This window comes from Mobula hypostoma, chromosome 30 (genome assembly GCF_963921235.1).
Source record: "Mobula hypostoma chromosome 30, sMobHyp1.1, whole genome shotgun sequence".
NCBI classification, from domain to species: Eukaryota; Metazoa; Chordata; class Chondrichthyes; order Myliobatiformes; family Myliobatidae; genus Mobula; species Mobula hypostoma.
The window spans coordinates 3,144,672-3,165,232 of NC_086126.1; the positions used below are offsets into that span (position 1 = coordinate 3,144,672).

The 20,561-nt window shown below is 50.4% G+C and overlaps 1 protein-coding gene across 2 annotated transcripts in view; it reads right to left on the bottom strand.

Moving 5' to 3' along the window:
- Positions 1-939: 939 nt before the first annotated feature.
- The window catches only part of otub1b (OTU deubiquitinase, ubiquitin aldehyde binding 1b), a 39,809-nt gene continuing 20,187 nt past the window's right edge, over positions 940-20,561 (bottom strand). Inside the window, exons 3-7 of one of the 2 annotated variants that reach the window (XM_063036270.1) lie at positions 19,018-19,177; positions 16,398-16,516; positions 15,595-15,679; positions 2,188-2,382; positions 940-1,668 (exon numbers count right to left, since the gene is read on the bottom strand). In XM_063036270.1, the coding sequence (XP_062892340.1) occupies positions 1,471-1,668; positions 2,188-2,382; positions 15,595-15,679; positions 16,398-16,516; positions 19,018-19,155 (735 nt within the window). In that variant the 5' untranslated portion in view covers positions 19,156-19,177 and the 3' untranslated portion in view covers positions 940-1,470. The remainder of the gene's footprint in view (positions 1,669-2,187; positions 2,383-15,594; positions 15,680-16,397; positions 16,517-19,017; positions 19,178-20,561) is intronic. The other variant, XM_063036269.1, reaches the window with a different exon arrangement.

Genomic DNA, 20,561 nt, shown 5'->3' on the forward strand with positions numbered 1-20,561 from the left:
CGGGGAGAGTGGAAGGAAGGGGTTGAGAGGGGTGAGGAAGGGGAACAGAGAGCGGGGAGAGGAGGGAAGGGGCCGAGTAGCATCACACCGTGGACAGCGCGTCCCAGAGCCCACCCCCTGGGGTCCCGGCTCCCCGTAGCCCAGGGACGGCCGGACTGTCCTCTGCCAGGGTCAGTGTACACATCGACCAGGGTGCCCGGCTGAGGGGCAGGCGAGGATCTGGAGTAGTTCTGATGGCTACCCACCACCCCCCCATGGTTCAAAGATCATTCACACTCCGTCTGTAGGTCAGGGCTCGAGGTGGGGGGGGGGCTCCTCCACGATAACTGGTGGGAAACTCCAATTGCTGGGACACGAGTGTCTGCCTGAGTACGCGGCAGAGGGATTGTAAAAGTGGTAGGAGGAGGGGGGGGTCAGAGGCCAGGGCTGGGCCAATTCGGAGTTGGTGACCGGGGGAGTGGAGACTACTAGGGAGGGGAGGGGAAAGGGGTAAAAGAGAGCCGGAGGATTTGGGGATTGAAAACAAAGGAAGGAAAGGAGCGAGTGAGAGAGGTGTGATCAGGAGTAGTGGGGGAGGAAGGAGGAGGGGAGGGGTAGAGGGAACGGTGGGGGAGAGAGAGGGGAGTGGGGGAGAGGGGGAGAGAGGGGCGAATGGGGGAGAGAGAGGGGAGTGGGGGGAGAGGGAGGGGAGTGGGGGAGAGAGGGGAGAGAGGGGGTGTGGGTGAGTTGGGGAGAGGGGGAGAGAGAGGGGAGAGGGGGAGAGAGAGGGGAGAGGGGGGAGAGAGAGGGGAGAGGGGGAGAGAGAGGGGAGTGGGGAGAGAGAGGGGAGTGGGGGGAGAGACGGGAGTGGGGGAGAGAGAGGGGAGTGGGGGGGAGAGAGAGGGGAGAGGGAGGGGAGTGGGGGGAGAGGGAGGGGAGTGGGGGGAGAGGGAGGGGAGGGGGGAGAGGGAGGGGAGTGGGGGAGAGAGGGGGGAGTGGGGGAGAGAGAGAGGAGTGGGGGGAGAGAGAGGGGAGTGGGAGGGGGAGAGGGGGAGTGGAGGGGAGAGAGGGGGAGTAGGGGGGAGAGAGGGGGAGTGCGGGGAGAGGGAGGGGAGTGGGGGGAGAGAGAGGGGGAGTGGGGGGAGAGGGGGGAGTGGAGGGGAGAGAGAGGGGGAGTGGAGGGGAGAGAGAGGGGGAGTGGGGGGAGAGGGAGGGGAGTGGAGGGGAGAGGGGTGGAAGAAAGGAAAGAAGAGAAAGATGGAGGGGGAGAGAGAGGAGGGATGAGGGGATACATGAAAGAGGACATGCATGTGTAGAGTGTGTATACATGCACACGTTTGTGAGTGTGAGTGAGTGTGAGTGTGTGAGTGTGCGAGGCCAGCTCCCCCCAGTCAGTCAGACAACTTCAGTAACAAAGTGGGGTGTAGGGAGTGGGGGATCAGCCCATCATTTACAACCACGGGAACTCTGTACAAACGCGGGCCACTCTGCCTATTTATACAGGATGTCGTAATGTCCCGGCCTGTACAAGAGGAAGACGCGGGGCTCCGAGCCCTCGGGGAAGATGTGCTGGTTGGTGGTGCTGCCCTCGCCCCGGTCCATGTATTCGACGCGGATTGAGGTGTCCAGCGCCTGGGCCAACGCGATGATGTGGATGTGGTCGCTCTCCTTGGCCATCGGCTCCACCTCCTGCGGGTGTTTTTCAGGGACAAATACCGTCAGTCAACGGCCCCTTCTCTCCCCCTCCTTCCCCAACAACCCCCACTGCCACCCTTCACCTTCCATCAACACTCACCAAGTAGAAAACGGCCATTCCCCCCATCGGCTCTATTCCAACCCACAGGCCAATCCAATTTCCCCACACTTTCTCTTGTGATTTCTCTTCCTCCTCCACCTCACTCCTCTCATCCCTCCCCCTTCCTCTCCCTCCCCACATCCCTTCCCCTCCTTTTCGCTCCCCTCATCCTTCCTCCTCCCTCTCCCTCCCCTCATCCCTCCTCCTCCCTCATTCCTTCTCCTCCCCCTTGTCCCCTCTTCCCTCATCCTCCCCACCTTCCCCCTCTTCCTCCCTCCCCTCATCCCTCCTCTTTCCCCCTCTCTCCCTCCCTCCTTCCCCTATTCCATTCTTCTCCCCCATCCCTCCTCCTCTTCCTCCTCCTCGGTGCCTCTCCCCCTCTCCTCTTCCCCCGCGCACCCCCACACCCTCACCTGCTGGCAGAACTCCTTGACTGTCCGCCCACCCTCGATGAAGTGCTCGAAGAAGCCGGACTCACGCTGCAGGTAGCCCGAGGTGAGGAGGCGGAGGTACACCACCAGGTAGTCCGACGTGCTCTGGTCATTGAAGGCTGTCAGCAGGTCGGCCAGGGAGCCCTGCTTCTCCACCAGCTCGATCACGTCCATGAACTATCAGCGAGACAACACACGCAGTCAGGGGCCGGGGGCAGGGCTTCCAATTTCCTCCTATCCATGTACATGTCTACCTACTTAGTTATTAACTGAGATACTGCACGGAGCAGGCCGTCCCAGCCCACCGACTTCACCCCAGCCTAATCACGGGACAACTGACAACGACCAATTAACCTGCCAACCTTTGGACTGCGGGAGGAAACCAGGGAACCAGGGGGAAACCGAGGCGGTCACAGTGGGGGGGTGGTCTGTACAGATGGCCCCCATCCCTACCGGGGTATAGGCTGCTAACAGAGAATCCTCTGTCCTGGGCCGAAGTTTCGCCACATGACCTCATGCGTCTTCTCGGTGGAGATCCCTCCTCTCCCAGGGATGGGGTCTTTGATAGATAGATAGACAGATAGATACATAGATAGATAGACAGACAGACAGACTTTATTGATCCCGAGGGAAACTGGGTTTCATTACAGTTGCACCAACCAAGAATAGAGTATAAATATAGCAATATAAGACCATAAATAATTAAATAGTAATATGTAAATTATGCCAGATGAAAATAAGTCCAGGACCAGCCTATTGGCTCAGAGTGTCTGACCCTCCAAGGGAGGAGTTGTAAAGTTTGATGGCCACAGGCAGGAATGACTTCCTGTGACGCTCTGTGCTGCATCTCGGAGGAATTAGTCTCTGGCTGAATGTACCCCTGTGCCCAACCAGTACATTATGTAGTGGATGGGAGACATTGTTCAAGATTCGGAGCTTCTGTAGGCATTTCTGTAGCTCTGGGGTTTTCCGGGAGGGGGTTGCTAGCCCCATAACCAATCCTCCTCCTTCCGCAGCCCGACTTGGGACAGTCCACGGCGAAGTTATGCGCCTAACTAAGAGTTTCTTAAACGTGTGTGTGTATGTGCGCTCTGCCTGTTTGTCCCTGGTTCACAGTACAGACCACTCGGCCCACAACATCATGCCAACCCTTTAGCCTACTGAGTACCCCAGTGGCTGCCCCCCTAAACAATAAGTACTCCTGTTTGAGTACTGTTGTGGGGGGGGGGGGGAAACGGCCTACCTGGGGGAAGCAACAGTGGCCGTGCCTCTAGCACAGTGGTTCAGAAGGGTAGGGAAAGGAAGAGGATGGCAGCAGTGATAGGGGACTCTATAGTTAGGGGGTCAGACAGGCGATTCTGTGGATGCAGGAAAGAAACACAGATGGTAGTTTGGCCCCCAGGTGATAGAGTCCAGCATATTCCTGATCGCGTCCACAATATCCTGAAGTGGGAAGGTGAACAGCCAGAGGTCGTGGTACATATTGGTACCAATGACATAGGTAGGAAAAGGGAGGAGGTCCTGAAAACAGACTACAGGGAGTTAGGAAGGAAGTTGAGAAGCAGGACCTCAAAGGTAGTAATCTCGGGATTACTGCCTGTGCCACGTGACAGTGAGTGTAGGAATAGAATGAGGTCAAGGATTAATGCGTGGTTGAGGTATTGGAGCAGGGGGAAAGGATTCAGATTTCTGGATCATTGGGACCACTTTTGGGGCAGGCGTGACCAGTACAAAAAGGACAGGTTGCACTGGAATCCGAGGGGGACCAATATCCTGGCGGGAAGGTTCGCTACGGCTACTGGGGTGAGTTTAAACTAGAATTGCTGGGGGGTGGGAACCGAACTGAAGAGACGGAGGAAAGGGCAGTTGGTTCACATACTGCAACTGTACAGGGTACTGGTGAGGCTGTACCTGGGGTACTGTGTGCAGTTCTGGTCTCCATACTTGAGGAAGGATATACTGGCTTTGGAGGCCGTGCAGAGGAGGTTCACCAGGTTGATTCCAGGGACCTGTGAGGAGAGATTGAGTCGCCTGGGACTATACTCTCTGGAGTTCAGAAGAATGAGAGGGAATCTTATAGAAACATACAAAATTTTGACAGGGATAGATAAGGTAGAAGTAGGAAAGTTGTTTCCATTGGTAGGTGAGACTAGAACTGGGGGACATTTCCTCAAGATTCAGGGGAGAGGATTTAGGACGGAGATGAGGAGAAACTGTTTTTCCCAGAGAGTGGTGAATCTGTGGAATTCTCTGCCCAGGGAAGCAGTTGAGGGTTCTTTACTCAATATATTTAAGATGCAGTCAGATAGGTTTTTACACAGTAGGGGAATTAAGGGTTCTGGGGAAAAGGCAGGTAGATGGAGCTGAGTTTACAGACAGATCAGCCATGATCTTATTGAATGGCGGGGCAGGCTCGATGGGCCAGATGGCCTACTCCTGCTCCTATTTCTTATGCTCTCATGTTCTTATAGAGAAAGCTTGGAGACAGTGCAAGAGTTAGGATAGGCGGGTGATAGAGAAGGGATGTACTCAGACTGTTGGTTTGAGATGTGTCTATTTTAATGCAAGAAGCATCAGAAGCAAAGCGGATGAGCTTAGAGCGTGGATCAGTACTTGGATCTATGATGTTGTGGCCATTACAGAGACTTGGATGACTCAGGGGCAGGAATGGTTACTTATGAGTGCCAGGCTTCAGATGTGTCAGTAAGGACAAGGAGGGAGGCAAACGAGGTGGGTGGGGCCGTGGCACTGTTGAACAGGGTTAGTGTTACAGCTGCAGAAAAGGAGGAAGTCATGGAGGGATTGTCTACAGAGTCTCTGTGGGTGGAAGTTAGGAACAGGAAGGGGTCAATAACTCTACTGGGTGTCTTTTTATAGACCACACAATAGTAACAGGGATATCGAGGAGCAGATAAGGAAACAGATTCTGGAAAGGTGTAATAGTAACAGGGTTGTCGTGGTGGAAGATTTTAATTTCCCAAATTTCGATTGGCATGTCTCTAGAGTGAGGGGTTCAGATGGGGTGGAGTTTGTTAGGTGTGTTCAGGAAGGTTTCTTGACACAATATGTAGATAAGCCTACAAGAGGAGAGGCTGTACTTGATTTGGTTAGGGAAATGAACCTGGTCAGGAGAGCATTTTGGAGATAGTGATCACAATTCTATCTCCTTTATCATACTATTGGAGAGGGATAGGAACAGACAAGTCAGGAAAGCATTTAACTAGAGTAAAGGGAAATATGAGGCTATCAGGCAGGAATTTGGTGGCATAAATTGGGAACAGATGTTCTCAAGGAAATGTATGGAAGAAATGTGGCAAATGTTCAGGGGATATTTGCATGGCGTTCTGCATAGGTACATTCCAATGAGACAGGGAAAGGATGGTAGGGCACAGGAACCATGGTGTACAAAAGGCTGTTGAAAATCTAGTCCAGAAGAAAAGCTTACGAAAGGTTCAAAAAACTAGGTAATGATAGAGATCTAAAAGATTATGAGGCTAGCAGGAAGGAGCTTAAGAATGAAATCAGGAGAGCCAGAAGGGGCCGTGAAAAGGCCTTGACTGACTGGATTAAGGAAAAGCCCAAGGTATTCTACAAGTATGTGAAGAGCAAGAGGATAAGATGTGAGAGAATAGGACCAATCAAGTGTGACAGTGGAAAAGTGTGTGTGGAGAAGTGTGTATGGAACCGGAGGAGATAGCAGAGATACTTAATGAATACTTTGCTTCAGTATTCACTACGGAAAAGGAACTTGGCGACTGTAGGGATGACTTACAGTGGACTGAAAAGCTTGAGCATATAGACATTAAAAAAGAGGATGTGCTGGAGCTTTTGGAAAGCATCAAGTTGGATAAGTCTCCAGGACCATACAAGATGTACCCCAGGCTACTGTGGGAGGCGAGGGAGGAGATTGCTGAGCCTCTGGCAATGATCTTTACATCATCAATGGGAACGGGAGAGGATCCTGAGGAATGGAGGGTTGCAGATGTTGTTCCCTTATTCAGGAAAGGGAGTAAGGATAGCCCAGGAAATTATAGACCAGTGAGTCTTACGTCAGTGGTTGGTAAGTTGATGGAGAAAATCCTGAGGGGCAGGATTTATGAACATTTGGAGAGGTATAGTATGATTAGGAATATGATTTGACATGGCTTTGTCAAAGGCAGGTTGTGCCTTAGTAGCCTGATTGAATTTTTTGAGGATGTGACTAAACACATTGATGAAGGTAGAGCAGTAGATGTAGTGTATATGGATTTCAGCAAGGCATTTGATAAGGTAGCCCATGCAAGGCTTATTGAGAAAGTAAAGAGGCATGGGATCCAAGGGGACATTGCTTTGTGGATCCAGAACTGGCTTGCCCACAGAAGGCAAAGAGTGGTTGTAGATGGGTCATATTCTGCATAGAGGTCGGTGACCAGTGGTGTGCCTCAGAGATCTGTTCTGGGATCCCTTCCCTTTTAAATGAATTGGATGAGGAAGTGGAGGGATGGGTTAGTAAATTTGCTTATGACACAAAGGTTGGAGGTGTTGTGGATAGTGTGGAGGGCTGTCAGAGGTTACAGCGGGACATTGATAGGATGCAAAACTGGGCTGAGAAGTGGCAGATGGAGTTCAACCCAGATAAGTGTGAGGTGGTTCATTTTGGTAGGTCAAATATGATGGCAGAATATAGTATTAATGGTAAGACTCTGGGCAGTGTGGAGGATCAGAGGGACCTTGGGGTCTGAGTCCATAGGATGCTCAAAGCTGCTGTGCAGGTTGACTCTGTGGTTAAGAAGGCATACGGTGCATTGGCCTTCATCAATCGTGGGATTGAGTTCAAGAGCTGAGAGGTAATGTTACAGCTATATAGGACCCTGGTCAGACCCCACTTGGAGTACTGTGCTCAGTTCTTGTCGCCTCACTACAGGAAGGATGTGGAAACCACAGAAAGGGTGCAGAGGAGATTTACAAGGATGTTGCCTGGATTGGGGAGCATGCCTTATGAGAATTGGTTGAGTGAACTCAGCCTTTTCTCCTTGGAGCGGCGGAGGATGAGAGGTGACCTGATAGAGGTGTACAAGACGATGAGAGGCGGAGGACCATCGTCTGAGGGAGACCAACAAGAGGCGAGTCATGACTTGGCTAATATGTATGCAGCTTTGAAAAAAATCTCCAACGACCTGGTAGGCCTTGAAGGTATACGCCAATCTATATCGCCAGTGGAGTCAGAGCCGTCATCGCTGATAACCAGGCTTGCAGACGTCGAGAAGCGGGTTGACTACCTAGAAGTGGCGGATAGGGAACGAGAAGCTAACCCGTTGGCTACCAAAGCGAACGTTGACCGGTTAACAGATAAACTGGAGGACATGGAGAACCGTAATCGGCACAACAATCTCCAATTCATTGGCATTCCAGAGGGAAAAGAGGGGCAGGATCTCATCGCCTTCATGGATAAACTAGTCTCGGAGCTTGTCAGCGATCGGGAGGAAAAGCTTGAAGTAGAACGCCCACACAGAGTGCTGGGCCCTAGACCCAGTACCAGAGATAGGCCTCGGCCTATCCTTGCAAGGTTCCTCAGGTCAAAGGATCGAGTTTTTGTGCTGCGAGCGGCGAGGGACAAGGGTAAGTTCACCTGGGACAACAACCATGTTGTGATCTTCCCGGACTTCTCCAGACCCACGCAAGTAAAACGAGAAAAGTTTAAAGAATGGAAGAAGATGCTTCGGGGGTGGAACGTGAGCTTTGCGCTGCTTTACCCAGCCAAGCTAAGAATAGAGGCTAAGGACGGTTTCAAGTTTTTTGAGTGCCCAGTAAAGCAAGAAAATTTATTGAGGAGATGGGGGAGTTTAACTACGCTAGTTAGATTGAGCAAGACGGGAGTCAGGTTGTGTTTGTTAATTTTTTAAATCTTGCCTGATTGCATTGTACTGAAGCTACCTTATCCTCACTAGGGCTGACAAGCTATTAAGTGTGCTACGTTGACTGTGAAACCAGACTGGCATCGTTCTGAGCAGTTAAAACTGGTCCGGGCTTTTCATGAACCTTTATGGAAGGGAAGGGACGTTTGGCCGTGTTCTGTGGCCACTGTTGGGCGCGGGGGAGTTTTACGCACCATTTTGCTACTTTTCAGTTTAAACGGGGGTTTATGAGTCAGTGTTTAAATATTGTAGTGTATTTGTTTGTCCTAATTATGGCTTCTAGTAGTAGTCATAATCATAATCATACTTTATTGATCCCGGGGGAAATTGGTTTTCGTTACAGTTGCACCATAAATAATAAATGGAAATAAAACCAGAAATAGTTAAATAGTAATATGTAAATTATGCCAGGAAATAAACCCAGGACCAGCCTATTGGCTCAGGGTGTTTGACCCTCCAAGGGAGGAGTTGTAAAGTTTGATGGCCACAGGCAGGAATGACTTCCTATGACGCTCTGTGTTGCATCTCGGTGGAATGAGTCTCTGGCTGAATGTACTCCTGTGCCCACCCAGTACATTATGTAGTGGATGGGAGACATTGTCCAAGATGGCATGCAACTTGGACAGCATCCTCTTTTCAGACACCACCATCAGGGAGGTGTCTTAACTCAGAAAAAATACGTTTCACCACATGGAATGTTAACGGTCTGGGGAATCCGATAAAAAGGAAAAAAGGCAATGAATAAGGTTAAGAGACAAAAATGGGGTGTGGTATTTCTACAGGAAACACATTTATCAGCAGAGGAATCAATAAAGCTACTGGGGGTTTTACAGATCATGTTTTCTACAGTGCAGGGTCAACTAAGAGCAGGGGCGTTATAAAACTTATCAACAGGCGGCTGCAGTTTAGATGTGAGGAACAGATCAAAGGTCAAGCAGGGAGAATTCTTATTATTGTGGCAGAAGTACAGGAGCAACATATTGTTTTAGCAAACATATATGCACCTAATATAGAGGATGCAGGACTTTTTGTTGATCTTAAAGGAAAGTTACATTCTATTGGAGCTAATGATATCATACTTGAGGGGGATTTTAATTCGGTAATGGATCCAATCATCGACCATAGTAAGATGTTGTCATATCAAACCTGAAATCTCACTGTGATGGTGCAAGAAATGTGTAAAGCCCTCGGGCTTGTGGATGCTTGGCACCTTATGAATCCCAGTGGGAGGGATTACACATTTTTTTCTGCGGTTCATAAAACATACGCAAGGATTGATTTTTTTCCTTATATCCAAGTCACTTATTCAGTCTGTGTCTCAATGGGCAATTGGTAATATTATATTATCAGATCATGCTTGGGTTTGTCAAGAGACAATACCTCAGTATAAGAGAATGCAGTCACATAGATGGAGATTTAATTCACCCTTGTTACAAGATTCAATAATTAGGCAAGCTGGAGACAACATATCAAGGAGTATTTAGAGATGAATACACCTGCGGCCCCCTCCGCAGGGACTAACCGGGAAGCCCTGAAAGCAGTTTATAGTATGGATATAGTAGTATATCCATACTGTTCAACATATTTCTTATATGAGAAAACAGAATACTGTAATCAGAAAATTACAAACTTAGAAAATAAGATCAAAGAAATTGGGACAAAATTGAAGCAGCAGATATCATTCAAAGATCTGAGAGAACTAACACGGCTGAAATATCAACACAATCTAATATTATCCCAGAAAGTAGAATTTTGGCTTTTCAGGACGAGACAAAGGCAATCTGAATTGGGGGAGAAAGTTGGCAAGGTGTATAAAACAGAGAGAATCAATATCTATCATCCCAGATATCATCAGCAACAGGTGATACTTTGACGACACCTAATGATACATTTCAAGGGTTTTATAAGGACCTATATACATCAACTTCCAACTCTAGTGAGGAAGAAATTGGTAGCTTTCTGAGGCCATTAGGGTTACCTAAATTGACAAAAGAACAACAATACCTTGACTCCGTTATAACACTGGAAGAAATATCAGTGATTAAGACCTTACCTACTGGGAAAGCTCCTGGCCCAGATGGATTTACAGTGGAATTTTTTAAATGCTATGCTGAGAAGCTCGCTCCACTACTGCTGAATATGCACAATGAGTCTACAGGGCGGGGTAATTTACCCCCTACTTTATCACAAGTGCTAATTACATTGATTCTGAAAGAGGTGAATGTAAGAATTATAGACCAATTTCCCTAATCCCAATACATGTGAAAATTTTATCAAAGATTCTTGCAAACCATTTAGACACAGTAATGGCATGGTTGATACATAGTGATCAGGTGGAATTTATCAGGGGCCGCAGCTCATCTGATAACTTAAGGCGTCTTGTGAATATTATGTGGCCAGTGGCCGATAATCAGTCACCTCTAGCAGCTATCTCACTCGATGCTGAAAAGGCTTTTGATCGGGTAGAATGGGGCTATCTGTTTAAGATTCTTCAATTTTTTTGGATTTGGAACCATCTTTTTAAAATGGATTAGACTGTACCTTGAAGCAAAGGTTCAAACTACTGGTTACATTTCACTTTACTTCTCTCTTAAACGGGGTACCCGACAGGGTTCCCCACTTTCCCCAATGTTGTTCTGTCTAGCTTTGGAGCCCCTGGCGGCAGCAATCAGAGAGAATGAGAACTTTATAGGGATATCTGTGGAAGGACAGGTACATAAACTGATGCTTTATGCCGATGGTATTGTATTATTTGTGTTGAACCCTAGTCGATCGGTGTCTTGTCTTTTTAATATTATGAAGTCTTACTCCAGATTCTCAGGCTATAAGGTTGATTGGACAAAATCGGAAGCACTACCGTTGACTGCATATTGCCCTGCATCTGCTTTTCACCCAGGCCAATTTCACTGGACAAAGAAGGGTATATGATATTTAGGTATTAACTTTCCCCTTCAACTGAAGGATTTAGTAAAGGTAAATTTTGATCCATTACTGCAGAGAATTTCATGTGATGTAGGCAGATGGTCATCATTGTATTTGTCAATGTCGGGAAAAGTAGATGCCTTGAAGATGAATAGCATTCCAAAGGTTAATTATCTGTTCCGATCGTTACCAGTTCAAATCCCATTGACATACTTTAAGCAATTTGATAAAAATAACTAAGGCTTTTATTTGGAATGGTAAACGCCCACGTTTAAACTTTAACAAATTACAATTGTCAGTTGAAAGGGGGGGGGGGTTAAATTTGCCAGAGATAATATACTATTACTATGCCTTTACTCCTAAACATTCAGCACATTGGTCTCTCCCTCCGGAGAGAGCGCCCCCTTGGTATCATATTGGGTGTTCTGCTCTTCCTCCCATCCCTCCATTACAATGTTTGTCTATCAAGTTACCTCCTGAAGCAAGGTCTCACCCAATTATATCACATATGCATTTGTCTGGAATAAACTAGCCAGATTATTTAAACTTAATCCATACTTGAATGAAGCCTCTAGTATCTCGATGAATCGAAAGGTGTGTATTGATAAGTCCCCTTTCTTCTGGAGGGAATGGCAAGGGAAAGGTATAATTAAATTGGGAGACCTTTATAATGGTGACCGTTTAAAATCTTTTAATCAATTAACCCAACAGTACGATATCTCTAGGTCACAATTTTGGAGGTATCTTCAACCGCGTCATTTGCTACATACAACTTTTGGTTCTACACAGCAACCCCCACAAGTTGCTACGATACTGTCTACTGCACTGGCTGCATATGGTGAAGGTCACGAAGCCTCAGCTTATTATTCAGGTTTAACACAAATCTCCAGGGACAAATTTCTGTTGGGTCTTAAAAGAGCATGGGAAAAAGACCTGAGTGTGACTTTTGAGACAGAGGAATGGGATAAAATCTGCAAAAATGTCAAAACAATGTCGAGAGACCTGAGAGTGCGCCTTATTTAATTTCAGACTCTACACGGTTTCTATTGGACTCCAGCAAAGTTACAGAGATTAGGGTTGAAAAACACCCCTGAATGCTGGCGGATAAAGGGGACTTAGCACACGCTCTCTGGTCCTGTCCCAGAATTCAGGAATTTTAGATTATGATATATAAGTATATTGGTGAAGTTTCAGGTATTCAACTCCCTTTCTGCCCCAGACTTTTTGTCTTGGGAGCCACACTTGGGTTACTTGGAGATAAACACTCTCAAAATTGGATCCAGACAAGCGTAATGGTTGGAAGACAAATTATACTTAGAGGCTGGAGGAACTTGGGGGGGGGGGGAGAGGAACCATCATTTCGGGAGTGGGTCACAGAAATAGCCAAAGTGGCAGCTTTTGAACACACGTCTTACAAACAGTTTGATAGATTGGACATCTATACACAAAAATGGGGCAAATATTTAGGTTTCCTGGGGCGGGGGGGAAAGTACTGGTGAATGTAGTGGTGAAGTATATTTCTGAATGGTAGTCTTTTCTATTATTAGAGGTCTAATAGACACACTTGGTTATTATATTGATATTTATTTCTGCCATGTTTGTTTTTATTTTATGGATAATTTTATGTTTTGTAAGCTATGGTTTACATAATTTTAACACTGACTCACGGGTTCGGGGAAAAGATTTTGTTGAAATAAAATTTGAAAAAAAAAGAAAGCCCATGTTCGGTACAGCATTGTAGGCTGTAAGTTTTCTATGTTCTACTCTAAGATCAATCTATCCCTTCCCTCTCACATGGCCCTCCATTTTTCTATCATCCACGTGCCTACCCAAGAGTGTCTAAACATCCCTAATGTACCTGCCTCTCCCACCAGCCCGTCAGCACATTCCACACACCCACCTCACCCCTCTCTGCGTACAAAAACTTATCTACCTCCAACGTGACAATGGTAAGGAATTCCTCGGCCCACTCTCTCCAAACCCAACATTTACACTGGGCCCCAGTCCCCAGCACTTGGCCGCAGCCTCCTCTGCCGCGACAATTCACGAGCTTGTTCATAAATGTCGCGGAAGGGCCGTTCTGCCTCCACCAACCCCTCGGGCAACCGTTCCAGATTCCAGCCGCTCTCTGGGTGACCCCCTACTTCCCTTTTTCCCACCTCCCCTAGCTCTTGTTGACTCTGCCGCAGACGGGCCCCAAACCCAGCTACGAAGAGGCGGCCCCATCCCAGAGCTGCAGAAACACCAGCGGAAGGTCCAAAGGCCTCACCCCGAGGAGAGGAAGGGTCTTCGCAGACCGGCTACACTCGAGGACAACTTGAAAGACCGGCCCTGGACCAAGGACTCTGGTGAGCTGCTGTCAGCGGCCTGTGCCCTGGTAGGGCTGATGGGTTAAGCCAAGCCTAGCTCCCGTTCCTTCTGCTCTCACTCCCCTCTCCATCGAGAATTCCTCCCCACCCATGCCCCGACTCCTCATCCACTGTCCGCCAAAACAAAGCCAGCTCCTCCTGCCTCCTGAGGCACCCTGCCCACAGGAAAAAGTCCTGGTGCTGGGTCCCTTCCCCTCCGAGGACCACACACCCCAGTGGTTTCTCCACAGCCTCGACAGCAGGGCGAAAATGGCTGGGGGGGCAACAGTGTGGTGGGATTACAGACCCCGGGAGCACATGAAGCCCAGAAGACAAAGGAGCAGAAATGAGCCACTTGGCCCATCGATACATAATCCAGAAATACTGACTCATTATTCCTCTTTTCTGCATTATTTATTTCACCTTCATCATAATTTTTAAGCCATTTGGCCCCTTGAGTCTGCTCTGCCATTCCATCGTGGCTGATTTATTATTCCTCTCAGCCCCTATTCTCCTGCCTTCTCCCGTAACCTTCGACACCTTGACTATCAAGAACCTCCGCTTTAAATACACCCAGTGACTTGGCCTCAACAGCCATCTGTGGCAATGAATTGCACAGATTCCCCACCCCGGCTAAACAAATTCCTCTTCAGCTCTGTCCTAAATGGACGTCCTTCTATTCTGAGGCTGTGTCCTCTGGTCCTAGATTCCCCCACCATAGGAAACATCCTCTCCACATCCAGTCTATCTGTGTCCTCTGGTCCTAGACTCCCCCACTGTAGGAAACATCCTCTCCACATCCACTCTATCTGTGTCCTCTGGTCCTAGACTCACCCACTACAGGAAACATCCTCTCCACACCCACTTTATCTAGGGCTTTCAATATTCAATCAGTTTCAACGAGATTCTCTCTCATACACTCTGGTGAGTACAGGCCCACAACCATCAAACACTCATAGTTTAACCCTATTGATCCCAGGATCATTCTCGTGAACCTTCTCTTGACCCTCTCCAATGCCAGTACATCCTTTCTTTGACTGAAAAGCTCCAAAACCTGAGCTCCTGTACCTCCCTCTGCAACCGGATCCTCAAATTCCGAACCGGGAGACGGATTGGAAATAACAATCAACACAGACAGACCTCAGGGATGAGTGCTTAGCCCACTGCTCTCTTCTCTCTCTCTACACCCAATACTATCTATAAATTTGCCAATGACCCAACTATCGTTGGCAGAATCTCAGATGGTGACCAGAGGGCGTACAGGAGTGAGATAGACCAGCTGGTGGAGTGGTGTCGCAGCAACAACCTCTCACTCAACGTCAGTAAGACCAAAGAACTGATTGTGGACTTCATTCCTCAGTGTCAATATCTCTGAGGACCTCACCTGGTCCCAACGTATCAACGCAGCTACAAAGAAGGCACGTCAGCGGCTGCATTTCATTTGGAGATTGAGGAGATTTGGTTTGTCGCCAAAGACACTCACAAGTTTCTACAGATGTTACCATGGAGAGCATTCTGACTGGCTGCATCAACATCTGGTGTGGGTGGGCTACGGCACAGGATCAAAATAAGCTGCAGAGAGTTGTAAACTCAGTCAGCTCCATCATGGGCACCAGCCTCCATAGTATCCAGGACATCTTCAAGGAGCGATGCCTCAGAAAGGCAGTGTCCATCATTAAGGGCCAAGATGTCAACTGTCCATTCCCCTCCACAGATGCTGCCTGACCTGCTGAGTTCCTCCGGCATTTTGTGTGCATTGCCCTCCGATCACCCAGGACGTGCCCTCTTCTCATTGCTACCATCAGGGAGGAGGTACAGGGGCCTGAAGACACACACGCAACAATTCAGGAATAGCCTCTTCCCCTCTGCCGTCCGATCTCTGAATGGACATTGAATCCATGAACACTAACTCACTACCTTATTTCTAATTTTGTACTATTTATTTAACTATTATATTGATCCCCTGGGATCAATAAAGTATGACTATGACTATATATACACTATAATTCAGTTTTTTTAGTATTACATATTTCATTGTACTGTAACTTCAAAGACAACAAATTTCACAACATACGCTGGTGGTTTTAAACCTAGTTCTGACTCTGATAAGGGGCCCAAAACTGCTCTCAGAATACTCCAACTGTGGTTTGACCAATGCCTTATGAAGCCTCAGTGTGTGTATCCCAGTCCTGTGAAAATGAAAGCTACCGTTTCAGCTCTCTCACCGTGTTGTGGAAATCTTCGATGGTGAACTCAGTGAAGCCCTGGGTCACCAGGTCCTCTTTGCTTCTGGAGGCTATTGCCTTAAACCTGAGAAGGGAGGGAAACGTCAGACTTCACAGCGGAAGGAAAAATCGATCAACATCTATCACAGCCCGGCAAGTAGACACACACATGCAGATCTGAGGGCAATGCACACAAGATGCTGGAGGAACTCAGCAGGTCAGGCAGCATCTGTGGAGGGGAATGGACAGTTTGGCCCAAGACCCTTCATCGGGACTGGAAAGGAAGGGGGGAGATGCCAGAATAAGGTGGTTGATTGGGGGGGGGGGAGGGAGAGCAGCACATGCTGGAAGGTGATAGGTGAATCCAGGCAGGTGCGGGAGGGCTGAAGTAAGAAGCTGGGAGGTGATAGGTGGAAAAGGAGAAGGAAGAATCTGATAGGAGAGGAGAGTGGACCACGGGAGAAAGGGAAGGACAAGGGTTACCCTGGGAAGGTGATAGGGAGGTGAGGAGAAGGGGTGGGGAATTGAAAACAGAGGGAAGGGGGAGGGGGGAAATTTACCAGAAGTTGGAGAAATCAATGTTCTAAGGCCAGGGAGGGAGGGAGAACTCCATGGGTGTGGAGAGGATGGGGAGGGAGATGTGGAGGAGGGGGAGTGAGGGAGGAGGACCCCATGGGCGTGGAAGAGGGGGAGGGAGGGAGGAGAGCTGGGAGTACCCCCGCGGGTGTGGAGGAGGGTGTGCAAGGGGGCTGGAGGAGGGAGGGAGGACGCTGGGGTGTGGAGGAGGGGGAATGGGCTCGTACTTCTGTAGTTCTTTGCTGTTGTCCAGGAGTGCCTCAAGGTGAGCGAAGCCGAACGCCCGGTAGAAGCAGTTCCCGTCAGGCCGGGTCTTGCGTATGCAGCAGTACCGATTGTGCAGGTCCTGTTCAGGGGGGAACAGAAGGACGGACATCAGGGGGAGGGGCGCCAGACCCCACCCGGGCAGGAAGAGTGGGGAGAGGAGAGGGAGGCTCTACAGCACGCACCGGATCCCTCCCCTGTGACCCTCACCTCTCCCCCTCCCTCTGTCCCTCAAGATCCCTCCTTGGAGCTCCTCTCCGCTCACTCAGCACCGTGGGGTCTCCCACCCCCAGCATCCTCCTCTGGTTCCAGTCACCCTCCTCACTCCTTAAGTCTCGCTCAACTCTCCCTCGAGCCCCTCAGAATCTCCCTCCTCCTCCTCCACCAGAATCTCCCTCCTCACCTCCTCCTCGGAGACCAGTCCTCCTTCCCACGGACTTGTGTCACTTCTGTCCTCTCCCTCTGAGTCTCCCTGCTCCCTGGATTCCTCCCATCCCTTGAGGAGACCCTCATCGGGCCTCTGCTCCCTCCTTTGCTGCCCTCCCTCCCTCGGGGAGACCCTCCTTGGGGTGTCGGGGGGGAGGGAGTTAACAGCTGTAAAGCCTGATTTATACTTCTGCGTCAACTTGATGCCGTAACCTATGCGCGTTGTGAGCATTTACGCTTCTGCGTTGGTGTGTCTGCGTCGCTCTGCAATTCGCGCACACACCTGCCCGCGCAAGGCTCCATTGTCATGGTAGTCTTTCTCGGGGTAAACAAGGAGCGAGCGTCTTTTTCCGTAAAAGCGAAATGTGTCCTCCAGAATTTCGGAGGTCTGTAGGGCTTTATGGAAAGCATTGCAGCCAGAGTTCCTTCCCTGCCCTTCAGTCGCCCAATGGGAAGCTATTGCAGCGTAGGAGGAAATGCGATGCTACCAAGCGGACCAATCACAGTTCTCACGGTCCGCGTTGCTGCAACGCGCGGTTACATTTTGGGAGAGGTGCACGTCACAGCGATGCAGGCTCTGTTGTAGGGATCTGCGTCGGCTTTGCGTTGATGCAGTAGTATAAATCGGGTTTAAGGCTGAGGACAGAGAGAGACAGCCGCCAGCCGGCTCAGTGCTGCTCTCTGGTGGCGTTGACTGGTGGAGCAGACAAACCCAGCCCTCGCCGTTTAACCCTTCACAGACACAGTGCCACCCGCTGCGTGCCGCCAACAGATTGTTTGCTGTTCCACACTTTCGTGTTGGGAGCCTCTTTCATCAACCTTTCAACGTGGAGGCAATCTTCCCACAATATAGGCCAACACACCCAGTGCAGTTCTGAGGGAAGAGGGGTACTGGAGGAGGGTCACACTGGGGAGGGGTGGTACCGAGGGAGGGTCACACTGTGGGAGGGGTGGTACCGAGGGAGGGTCACACTGTGGGGGGTGGTACTGAGGGAGGGTCACACTGTGGGAGGGGTGGTACCGAGGGAGGGTCACACTGTGGGGGGTGGTACTGAGGGAGGGTCACACTGTGGGAGGGATGGTACCGAGGGAGGGTCACACTGTGGGGGGTGGTACTGAGGGAGGGTCACACTGTGGGAGGGGTGGTACCGAGGGAGGGTCACACTGTGGGAGGGGTGGTACCGAGGGAGGGTCACACTGTGGGGGGTGGTACCGAGGGAGGGTCACACTGTGGGAGGGGTGGTACCGAGGGAGGGTCACACTGTGGGGGGTGGTACTGAGGGAGGGTCACACTGTGGGAGGGGTGGTACCGAGGGAGGGTCACACTATGGGAGGGGTGGTACCGAGGGAGGGTCACACTGTGGGAGGGGTGGTACTGAGGGAGGGTCACACTGTGGGAGGGGTGGTACTGAGGGAGGGTCACACTGTGGGAGGGGTGGTACTGAGGGAGGGTCACACTGGGGAGGGGTGGTACCGAGGGAGGGTCACACTGTGGGAGGGGTGCTACCGAGGGAGGGTCACACTGTGGGGGGTGGTACTGAGGGAGGGTCACACTGTGGGAGGGGTGGTACTGAGGGAGGGTCACACTGTGGGAGGGGTGGTACCAAGGGAGGGTCACGCTGTGGGAGGGGTGGTACTGAGGGAGGGTCACACTGTGGGGAGGGGTGGTACTGAGGGAGAGTCATACTGAGGGAGGGTCACACCGTGGGAGGGGTGGTACTGAGGGAGGGTCACACTGTGGGGGGGTGGTACTGAGGGAGGGTTATACTGTCACAGTGCCAGCCCCTGCTCTGGGGTGGCGTGTGTGCCCAGATGTCCCCGGGGAAGGAGCACGCGTTGTCTCGATTTCCAGGAATGAGGGAACCGTCGGGGCTCGGATGTTTTGTAGGAAGTATTTTAATTTGAAAATATAAACAATTTATGTACTATTGGTCGTAGTTCAGGTATGGAGCCATCAAACAGGCCTCATAGATTAACCCTTCCATTCCCAGTGCCACTCTCCTGAACCTGGTCTGGACCCTCTCCAGGGTACGTGCAGGGCATAAGCGTGCCGGAGACTACTCAGCCCATCAAGTCTGTACTGGCCCTCCAGGACAGCAGTCACATCGGATTGCCCAGTCCCCACAGCCCACCCTTTCGGCCTCCCTGAGCTCTCACCTTGACCTTTAACTGGTAAACCTGGTCGTCCTCCGCGTATTCTTTGTAGAGCACCGACAAGTCCAACTTGTCTGAGACCAGCGGGTTCGTCGTTGCTATCTGAGGGAGAGGGCGCAGTGCTGAGGTTTTAGAAGGCATTGGTCAGACCGCAACCCAAAACCTAGAGGGCGCAGGTTTAAAGTGAGAGGGAAAGAGATTTAAAAAGGACCCAAAGGGCAACTTCTTCACCCAGAGGGCGGTCAGTGTATGGAAGCTGGCCGAGCCAGGGGCGTTAAAAACACAAGGAGGAGCATCACACACAAAATGCTGGAGGAACTCAGCAGGCCAGGCACCATCCTGATGGTTTGGGCCGACGACCCTCATCAGGAGCGAAAAGGAAGGGGGGGGAATGCCAAATTAAGGAGGCGAGGGGGAGGGGAAGGAGGACAATCTGGACGGTGGCAGGTGGAGAGGTGGGTGGGGGTGGCGGGAGAGCGATGAAGTGCGAAACTGGGATGTGAGAGGTGGAAGCGGTAATGGGCTGAAGAAGGAGGAATCTGACCGGAGAAAGGGAAGGAGGTGGGCCCGGGGGGGTGGCGACAGGCAGGTGTGGGGAAATAAAGGGGAAACGACCGGAAGCCGGAGAAATCGGGGTATTTGGACAGGAAACGTTCACAGAAGGACACGGGCTGAGGGAAACGGAACTGGGTAAAATGGGAACGCTGGTTGGCAGAAAGGCCTGTTTCGGTACGGTGTGACTCTGCGGGGCTGACGCTGGGGGGAAGGGATTGGACTGAATGGTGGGGTAGGGCTGAGGAGCGGGAAGGTCTCTGCCTGCTTCTAGTTCCCGTGTCCTCGCCACACGGCAGCCTGTCAGTGTGCGGGCAACGGGGAGAGGGCGCCAGGTGGGAATCCGGACGGGGGTAATATTTGGCATGCAAGGCCCTTCTAACCAACCTCCAACCAATTACCTGTCTCTCTCGACAGGCAAACACCTTCGGTTTCAAAGTTCTACTCAGAACACAGAAAACCTACAGCACAATACAGGCCCTTCAGCCCACAATGCTGTGCCGAACATGTACTTATTTTAGAAACTGCCTAGGCTTACCCATAGCCCTCTAATTTTCTAAGCTCCAGGAGTCTCTTAAAAGACCCTATCGTTTCCGCCTCCACTCCCGTCGCCGGCAGCCCATTCCACGCACTCACCACTCTCTGTGTGAAAATCTTACCCGACATCTCCTCTGTACCCACTTCCAAGCAACTTAAAACTGTCCTCTCGTGTTAGCCATTTCAGCCCTGGGAAAAAGCCTCTGACTATCCACACGATCAATGCCTCTGATCATCTTATACACCTCTATCAGGTCACCTCTCATCCTCCGCCAATCCAAGGAGAAAAGGCCGGGTTCACTCAACCTATTCTCATAAGGCATGCTCCCCAATCCAGGCAACATCCTTGTAAACCTCCTCTGCACCCTTTCTATGGCTTCCACATCCTTCCTGTAGTGAGATGACCAGAACTGAGCACAGTACTCCAAGTGGGGTCTGACCAGGGTCCTGTATAGCTG